Source organism: Haliaeetus leucocephalus, unplaced genomic scaffold (assembly GCF_000737465.1).
Source record: "Haliaeetus leucocephalus isolate CR32 unplaced genomic scaffold, Haliaeetus_leucocephalus-4.0 Scaffold160, whole genome shotgun sequence".
NCBI classification, from domain to species: Eukaryota; Metazoa; Chordata; class Aves; order Accipitriformes; family Accipitridae; genus Haliaeetus; species Haliaeetus leucocephalus.
Window position 1 is genome coordinate 834,652 of NW_010972596.1, and position 9,926 is coordinate 844,577.

The 9,926-nt window shown below is 42.9% G+C and overlaps 1 protein-coding gene across 3 annotated transcripts in view; it reads left to right on the forward strand.

Annotated features, from left to right (window-relative positions):
- Positions 1–9,041, forward strand: part of MRPS5 (mitochondrial ribosomal protein S5) — a 63,244-nt gene extending 54,203 nt beyond the window's left edge. For all 3 annotated transcript variants that reach the window (XM_010562489.1, XM_010562490.1, XM_010562491.1), the window contains exons 10-11: positions 6,719–6,855; positions 8,315–9,041. In XM_010562489.1, coding sequence (XP_010560791.1) covers positions 6,719–6,855; positions 8,315–8,539 — 362 coding nt within the window. In that variant the 3' untranslated portion in view covers positions 8,540–9,041. The remainder of the gene's footprint in view (positions 1–6,718; positions 6,856–8,314) is intronic.
- Positions 9,042–9,926: the final 885 nt, after the last annotated feature.

Below are 9,926 nucleotides of genomic sequence, written 5' to 3' on the forward strand. Positions count from 1 at the left end.
CCTAGTCTTCCTTTTGCCACTTAAGTACTCGCAGAAGGCCTTCTTGTCACCTTTGACATCTCTTCCTAGATTCAGTTGGGCTTTGGCTTTCCTAACTGCATCTCTGCATGCTCAGACAGTGTCTCTGTATTCTTCTCAGGCTACCTGTCACTGCTTCTATCTTTTTATGTTTTGCCAGGAGCATCTTGCTCATCCGTGCAGCCGTCCTGGCATTTTTCCTGCTTGTTGGGGTGGACTGCTCCTGAGCTTAGAGGTGATCCTTTAATATGACCAGCTTTCTTGAGCTCCTCTTCCTTCCAGGCCCTTAGTCCACAGGACTCCTCCAAACAAAACATTGAAGAGGATGAAGTCCAGCATTGTGGTCTTGGTTTTTGCCCTGCTCCCTCCTCACAGGATCCTGAATGCCACCATCTCATAGTCACTGCAGCCAACTCTGCCTTCAACCTTCACATCCCTAACAAGCCCACCCTTGTTTGTGAGCATGAGTTCCAGCAGAGCACCTTTCCTTGTTGGCTGCTCTGTCACTTGAGCCAGGAGGTTGTCATCGATAAACTCCGGGTATCTCCTGGATTGCTTATGCCCTTCTGTGTTGTTTCTCCAGCATCTGTCGCGGTGGTTGAATTCCCCTGTGAAGACCAGGGCCTGTGATTCTAGCTGTCTGTAGGAGGCCTCATCCACTTGTTCTTCCTGATCGGGTGTCCTTCAGCAGACAGACATGCCCTACAATGTCACCCATATTAGTCTGCTTTTTAATACTTACCCATAAGCTCTCAGTTGGCTCATCATCCATCCCCAGAGCAGAGCAGATCTCCAGGTATTCCAGCTATTCTCTCACATAAAGGGCAACCCCACCTCCTTGTCTTCCCAACCTGTCCTTTCTAAAGAGCTGGTATCCCTCCACTGTAGCACTCCATTCATGTTAGCCATCCACCACGTCTCCGTGATTTCAACAAGACCATAGATGTGCAACTGTACCCAGATCTCTTAATTCCTCATGTTTATTCCCATGCTGCATGGAAGCTCCATGTTCCCATACAGGCACTTCAGAGAGGCACCTTAGCATGCTGATTTCCCCAAATACTTTTCTATAACAGGGCCTTGCAGACACTTCCTTGTTTACATGCTAATGCTGGAGGTGACCCCACTCAAGCCCTATTTTGATGATTTTTGCTCTCCCTTTTGTTCACATCACTCCAGACCCTTTGTTCATCAACCCTGTCTTGTCACCCCTGCCAGAGGGCTGCCGATAACTCTCTCCCTCCCCTGTCATTCCTAGTTTAAAGCCATCCTTGCTAGGTCAGCCATCCTACTGGCAAAGATACCTTTGCCTCACTTTGCAAGGTGCATCCCATCTCTCCCTAGCACACACTGATCCTCAAACAAGGTCCCATTGTCATAGAACCCAAAACCTTCTTGCCGACACCACCTCCACAACCAATTGTTGACCTACATTATCAGTGCCCTCCTTCTTACACCCTTTCCCTTTCTCGGCAGAGTTGAGGAGAACACTGCCTGGGCCCCCGTGCCCCTGACTATCACTCCCAGAGCTCCGTAGTCGCTTTTGATACTCTCCAGCTTGCTCCTGGCAGCATCACTGGTGGCCTCGTGGAAGAACAGCAAGGGGTAACAGAGGGCTGGACAAGCTTCAGCAGTCTCTCCACAGCATCTGGGATCCAGGCCCCTGGCGAGCAGCAAACTTCTCTGGACGAGAGGTCAGGTCAGCAGATGGGTGCCCCTTCACCACTGCAGGGAGTTGCCCATTACTGTCAGTCACTGCTTCCTCCTAGTGGTCTTGCATTGGTCAGGGTCTGTTGGCCCAGATGTTTTGCTTGAAAGCACATCTGGCTCCTCCTCAGCCTTGAGGGCGGTGAACCTGTTTCATAGTGGCAAGCCTTTAGGTGGAGTTGGAGCCCTCCTCTTGGTGCCAGAAGTCACGAGCTTCCATTCTTTACCTTCCTCAGAGGTTGCATTTGCCATTCTGCTGGACTGTGCCAGTGTCCATGCTGCTGGTTGGGTCTACACCTCTTAAAGCCGTTAACACCATTGATCAACATTTAATACATATGAACAACATTGATTAATAATGCTTGGAAAAACTTATGTAGCATGCATTTTGTTCTAGGCCTCAAATATGCTGCAGCAGGATAATTCTGTTGATCTCGGGAGGTGCGGGGGGAATTGTGGTCCATTATAATCCCCAGATCCTTTTTCTGTTGCTGTTTAGTCAGTCTCCTCTATTTTTGTGCTTTTGACTTCTAAGCAAAGCACTCTGCATCTGTCTTTGTTGAATTTAAGTGTTTTGGTTTCAAACTGTGTCTCCAGTTTGTCAGACCTTCATTGACTTCTCCTTCTGACCTGCAGTACACTTGCAGCCTCTCCCAAGATTGTATCCTCAAGATTGTATCCTCAACCCATTTTTTTCAGTCTCTGTTCCTCCATCCAAGTCATCAGTGAAGATACTTGCAGCTATTAAAGCCACAACAAGTCCACAGCAGGATCCTATCTGGACCATGCTCTTGGCCTCACAGCAGACTGCTGGTATTGGGGATACATACTTTAATGATGATTTTGCCTGGTTCTTATTTCCCTAGTTTATTTGTGAGAGTATCATGCCGAACTGTGTCAAAATACAAGTCCAGTTCTGTCACATTAGCACCTCAGCCTTGGTAGCGTGTTGCTGCCAGTTTGGACCAGTGCTTTGCCTTGTCTGAGTGTCTTGCCAGCCTTTCTAGTTACACAACACATTCACATATATGCAAGTATCTGCTAAAAACCAGGGGACACTTTTCCACTTAATGAATGTTTTCCCTGTTTTGTAACTGATAGAACTAGATTGTCCATCTCCTGAAACAGGTTTGATGTTGTCAAAGGAAAAATTGTGCTTATGTCCAACATGCTCCAGACAGCAGGCATCATTGGCCTTATTAAAAAGTGTAATGATAGGTCAGTGTGTAAAACTTTGTAGATTAATTGGATACGTGTGTGAGAGAGAGACTTCATTATGGGCTCATGACCTGAAAACAAGCTATAACATTATATGTCTACGCAAAATTGATTTTTTTAGGGATAGTATAGATAAAGCTCTTGCTGACTTTACCTTCGTCCCTGACAGGCTTTTGTGTTAATACTCTAAGGGAAGGATTCATAGCAGCAGTGGGAGCTGCCTGTAATTTTAGAACAAATAAATGACTTGTGGACATACTGCAGAACAAGATTTAACTTGAGGCAGGCTTCATGTCTGCCACCATTCCAGTTCGCTTCTGTTTTTAGCACATGCCAGCTGGATGGAAACTATGGGGGCTATTGCTCATCTGTGCTCCAGAATATGCTACCTTTTGGAGCATGGACAGCTCTTAATCTTCATCTCTGACTTGACTTTACAATTACAGTAGTCATGAGACTGCTAGCCACATTGATACATCTCTAAGTAGTTTAAATTAGTTCCTAATGTGAATTAATAAGGGGAAATGTAGAACAGTTTGTCAAATACACTTATGTGGCTGTGAAGCCCAGCACTGATACCCTGTAGCTGTAACTAATAAGTACAGGAAATTACAATTATTCATAGTTTTCACATTAGACCATGGCATATGTAGACTGTCTTCACTTAAAGTATAAAAGATTCCTTCTGTTTGCTGCTGGCATTGTAGCTGTATAGTTATGTATGCTGAAGCCTCTCACTTTGCATAATTACAGCTGGCAGTTTATTTCCAGTTCCTGTGCGTAGGACTCGGACAGCTATCTCAACAAATGATCGCAACAAAGCTTAATGTTTCAGCAGAAAAGTTAAAGTCGCTGTTATACTTAAATGTTCCTTTCTTGAATTTATTCCTAATCCCTGCAAAGTAGAGAACACCCTCATCATATAGTCAGGATTACATATTAGACCAGTGACAATCCAAGTTAAAAAGGTAATGCAATGTGAACATGTGAATGTGAACTCAGAGTAGTCCCCTCATGTGGTTTTAAAGTGGATGTTGTATTTTCAAACTTTTGTTAGTGGCTACCCAGAAAATCTAATATAGATTGCCCATGACAGGTTGTGTTAGTTTATAGGAAGGTTACCTTTGTACCTTTTTCAGTGTGAAAAAATTTGTTACGTTTAAATGACCCTGTTCTCTTATATAGGCCTCACTGAATTAAACTGGAGTAAGGCAGCGTGTGTGCCACAGACAAGTTAAAAATGTCTGAGCCCAACTTTTTCTCCATAGCTGGAGTTTGCAGTTGGAATCCTTTGCTTTCCTGTTTGGAATAAATTTTGTTCAGTGACTGATGGACTAGTTTGCTAGCTTCTGAGTTTCATGTATTAACAATCTACAGAAACCTGACTGAGATAAGATGGGAGAAAAGCAACAATAAAGATGCCAGAAATTAAATGCTTTAAGTCACTGAAAATGAAACTTTGACTAACAGCCTTTCAGAGGTCATTCACGTGTAATTGTGTCTAAAACTTGACTTTGTCCTGTAGCACAGAAAACAGTATTTTCTCAAATGGCAGAACAAATGGCTTTGGATGGTTATAGTTTCTTCTCCAATTATAGGTTAAAAGAAAAAGGGACATATTGGCACAATAACACGTGCAGTACTGGAATAGATTTCCTCCCCCCCACTTACTCAGCAGCAAGACTGTCCCACAGAGTGGACTAATCAATAACCTGGCTTTTCAGCTTTTAAGTAAGATACATTAGAACTATCACAAACCAATTTTTAAAGATTAATAGAGCTAGGCCACATGAAACAAATCTCTCTGGGGAATGAGGGAGCAAAATTAGACTCCTCAAAAAATAACTCCTCCATTAAAATCTGGCAAGTCTAAGAAACCCTTTGCAATTAATGATAATGTACTACAGTTAGGCATTGGAGCTAATACAACACTCTATGATGGAGATGGATGCAGATGACGTGGAAACCTCTGTTGTGTTTGTGGATTTTGAAATATGTTTGTTTCTCCTCCCCACTCACCTACATATTTCAACTTGTTACAGTTACAAGCTTTTGTAATTTGTCCTGTGGTTTCCACAGATACACAGAAACTTTTTTCGATTATCTTACTGCTTTGAACAGTAGGTTGAAAACGAATGAGGGTCACAACACTCATTTGTTCTTCAAGCTTTATTAAAATAAATGTTTTTTCTGGAAAGATGGAGAGTATTTTGCTGTCTTTCCAATGTAGTTTTAGCTCCAAGGAGTCTGTTACCTTCTTTATTTCCATTCCCCATCCTTCACGTTGTGCCACTAATGTAATAAAAAAGCATAATTCATGCCAGTTGCTGGGCCAGGAGAAAGGAAGTGATGTCTCTGCATCTTGATAATCTGTGCTGTCTTACTCTCTTGGTAGTGCATAGTATTCTGCTAGCTTTTGTAAGCTGAAGGGGAAAAGCCTAACTTTTTCATGGCTAGTGGCTGTTATATTTTGCATAGACTGTGAAGCTGGTGAATTGCTGTTGCCGAGTCAGGAGGCGAGTAACAGGTTCACATTCTGGAGATCAACTGCAAAGTGTGAATTTGGTATAAGTGGGCGCAATGATGCCTTCCTTAATTTGTAGGCAGCTTCAGTCCCACTTTCACTGCTCAAAGCTTTGCTTACCAAGAGCCGAATAAAATAAAAACGTGGTAGGTTTTATTTTGGCTACCCAAAGGCCTGTGAGCAGCAAGAGTGCCAATGGACACTCGCCCTCTTTCCCAGCAGCTCTGTGTTTTGACCAGACTTTTGTGTTGGAGCATCACTGCCCACAGATTTGCTTGGACTCCCCTTTTCCTTCCTTCCCCAGTTTCTCTGCCTGCTCTGTGTCTGATAGAGGTCTTGAGCACAAGCTCAGGCTTTAGGAAGGCACTGTAGACCTCTCATCCAGGAGCAATCTCCCTGGGAATGAGAGACACTGACGTCGCTTCTGCTGCGGGGTCCTTCTGGAAGGAAGCCCAAAGGACAGCAGTGCTTGAGCATACCAGTTGTTTTGAGCATTAACTTCACCATCGGAGACCAGTTTAAATCCCTCCATCGTGTATGTGAACCAGGTCTTTAAAATCGGAGTTACTGAAGTTGTCATTCAGCAGTTGGTCAGCTGAAATTGCAAAGGAAGTAGGTTTGAAGCTATGTAGGTATTGCTTTTTGGAAGAGACAGTCTTGTTCGGGATCGAGTTATATTTAGATCCTCTCCCCTTGTAATAGCTTCCTTTTAATACTGTTTAAAGTAAACTTGTTGCCTTGCTTCTCTGCTATTTTTTTTTAATTATTAATATTTTTACTTTTGGGAAGTACTAGAGTTATTTTTCTGCTGAGTGGGAGAAAGAAATTGCCTTATGTTTGGTGAATGTTCCCAGGGTGGTGGGGTATGTTTGTGTAAGATTATTCTAAAGCTGCCAATGGTATTTGTAAGGAATGCTACCCTGGGGTATTAAACAAATCCTCAGGTTCCATTTTTTATGCTTTTATGGTTTGAGTTTATAGGTGGTGACATTTTCATTTGGTTTTGCAATATGTTAAGTAAGGTATATTTAGTATAAAAACCCCCATGATCTTTACGTTAGCATGACTGCAAACACTGGGAAGAATGGTCTTCCCAGAATGGTTTTGCCATTTTTAAGATACATGTTCCAACATGCTAGGTAACACAGATAACTAAGAAGAGGTCTTAGTTCTCTCTCCTTCTTTAGCTAAGTTGTATGCTTACAAATAATCACATAATGCTAATTTATATTTTTTATATTTTTCCCCCAGGATATGGTCTTCGTTGCCACCGAGCTATCATCACCATCTGCAAACTAATTGGCATTAAAGACATGTATGCCAAGGTTTCTGGATCCAAAAACTTGATTAATATTACCAGAGCTCTCTTTAAAGGCTTGACACAACAGGTAGATTGCACTCTCAGTGGTTCTATATGTTAGGTCAGGGGACAGAACGGGATTGATATTGCAATAGTTTGTGGTCAAACAGTTTATGTTCTGGGCTTAAAATGAAGTAATTTTCCAAAGAGCAAAAAAAATCAGCATGTGAATAATTCCTCAGCAGTTGTATGAAGTTGTCCAGTCAGAAACAGCTGTATGTAACTCTGCCTGTTCCACAGCCAAGTGCCTCCAGGGGACATCTGAATTTCTGGGCTTTCATTTGTAGTATTTTTGGTGACATTTGAAAAATCATGGGCGGAGGAAGTTGTGGCCCAGCTTTGGTTGCTGCTGCTTGTTTGTCTGCATTCTAAGTTTTCATTGCCTGAGGACCAAACATCACAGCTGCTTCTGTCTCTAGTATAATTAAGATCTCTGAAATAAGTCAAGGAAGTGGTGTTGTTTCCTCTAACTCAAAGTGCTCACAGTGGAGATGTCTCTGTCTGAGCCAGCTGCCTGTAGTTGATGGAAGGATTGAACATGCGGCATTTCATCTGACTTTCTTTGAACACCAGCCTCAGGATGAATCAGTCCTTTGGAAATTCCTGGTTAATTCATTTGGTCGTAGAGTCTTGGTAGCTGCCAGGATTTAGCTGCTTACCTTCCCAATATAGCCGTGCAAAGATATATTTGTCAAATCTGTCACACTGTCCTAGCCAACTTTTTCAGTTCAGCCTCAGGAGGGGAGGGGATTATGATCCTCTTTGCCTAATGAGATAGTTAGAGATGCTTATCAGTATCTGAGGTTAATCAGACTTGAGGAAGTCTGTCATATTTTCAATGCATTGTGTCTGAGAAGTCTTCCACAGAATGAATATAAGAATAGAAGGGCCCACTGTATAGATTGTTGCTTTGAGGGGTGTGCACTTGATATATTTTCTTGACTGCCCTGAATGGGAAAAATTTCCTGTTCCCAGTAGACATTTATTCTGTAAAATCTGAGTGTTAACAAAACAAGTTGTATGCAAGGAAGAGGTATAGTTGAAAAAAATGTTAAATTCATATCATTATATTAGCTAATATTACCTGTCAGGGCAGTAATAAGCACTGTACTGTTGTCAAAGCAAAATTTTTGTCCATATAAAGACAGAAAAATGTTGCTGCACATTACTAAAGTGCTGACATGTATCCTTCTTAGCAGGATGTGCCTTTCTGGCCAGATCTTTTCCAGAAGCCAGTTCCTCTAGGATGACATTGTAATGCTAGTATATCTGCAGTCTAGCTATCTGAATTCCTGCTGCTTATGCAATTACCTCATTTGAAACCCATGAGAATAAGCCTGACAAATAATTTAATTTACACGTTTAAACTGTTTATTGGTAAATTACTTTTTTTTTTCCTATCCCATATACCATGTAGAGCTTGACCTGAAGTAAACCAACATTGTCGATCATTGCCTTGATTTGTCTTTTCTCTTTCCTACTCCCAGGAGACTCACCAACAGTTAGCGAACGAGAAGGGTCTCTATGTGGTGGAGTTCCGGGAGGAGCAGGGCCCTCTGCCCATCGTCGTGGCACTGCCTGAGGGGCCTGTCCGTGAGGATCCTGAGCCTGAGGATGAGGTTCCAGACACAAAGCTGGAGTGGAGTGACGTGAAAGAAGCTCAGGGAATGAAGAAATCTCCCTGGGCAAATGTCAGACGGGCAGTATGGTGAAAGCTTCAGTCCCTCTGTCTCTTCTGCTCAGAGATGCCTCTGGGAGAGCCCAGCCCAAATGGACAGGTTGTCTAGGCTTACATTTCAGAGGAGGGCACCAGTAGCTCTCTCATGTCATTCATATTGCTGCTGCTGTTGCTACCATTTAGTAACACTGTTTGCTTTTCCACAATTCTTCTGACCACTGTTTGACTAGGGACGTTCAGATGGCAACAGCTGTTGAACATGAATTTGTCTTCAAGCATGCATTTACTTGATTCCTGAAGATGATGTTTAATCAACAGATCCCATGTTTCTTTCACAAGCTCTTGGGAAACTACTGAAAAGATAAGATTGTGAAAGCAATAAAGGAGCCTCAGAATTTGTTCAGTATGGGTTTGTTGGGGTCTTTTTTGCAAAATGCCAATGTCTGGGAGATCTTGAAGCAAGCAGCAGTAGGTGGAGTTAATGTGTGCACTCCCTAGGCTCACTTATTATGGTGGGGGAACCGTGAAATCAGAAAGTAGAAGTTGTGTGTCTTCTGGTGGGGGGGAAGGGGAGCAAGGTGATGGTGGGCAACAGCTGGAGTTGTGCAACACTGTTCATGCAAGTGGGGGAGTTCCCCAAATGAAGTAGAGCCCAAATATCTGAGGACAGCCACTTCACAGTCTCCTGTGGGATGTTGCAGTATTTTGACTGGCATTGGAAGTCCAGTACAAAACCTGCAGTCCAGCCTTTCTTACAGTACTGTCCTCTGCATGTGTGCTGGGATAAGACCTAGCTTCATTTTCTGCCAGTTTGGTACTGAGCATAGTAGAGTCTTGGACCCTATCCAGAACTTAGAAAGTGCTACAGCTGTCAGAGGATTAAAGGAGAAAGAGCAAGTCTGTGATACACACCAGCCTCTGACTGGAGATGGAGTAAACTCCTTCATGTAAGCAGATCTCCATCTGAAGCACAGCAAGGTATGTGCTAGATGCTAGCTTAGCTCACTGGTTGGAGGGGATCCATCACCCAAATCCCACCAGAAGTTAAACAGACTGCATCTGCATGCGAGGACATAATGCTTTACCTGGTAACTCCGTGTTTTTGTCTTGGGCATGGCAAAAGAAACAGTGGAACCGAACCCAAACAATGTTTTATCACAAAGTATTAGAGCAATCCAGGCTATAAAACAAGTCAGGAGTTAACTTCTGTGCCTCCCAGTCTGTGAGTGCTTGTCGTGGCATTTCTCTGTATGCCAGAAGATGCTTATACCACCTGTTTTGTTAGTACAGGAGAAAATACCTCAGAAATACTTCAAGACTAGCCTGGGAATTTACATTTGCAGTTCTGATGTTAAAGACATTTAGGAGCGATATTTTGCATTGATTTCAGTGCAGGTTTCAGAAGACAGCAGTTGCGTATA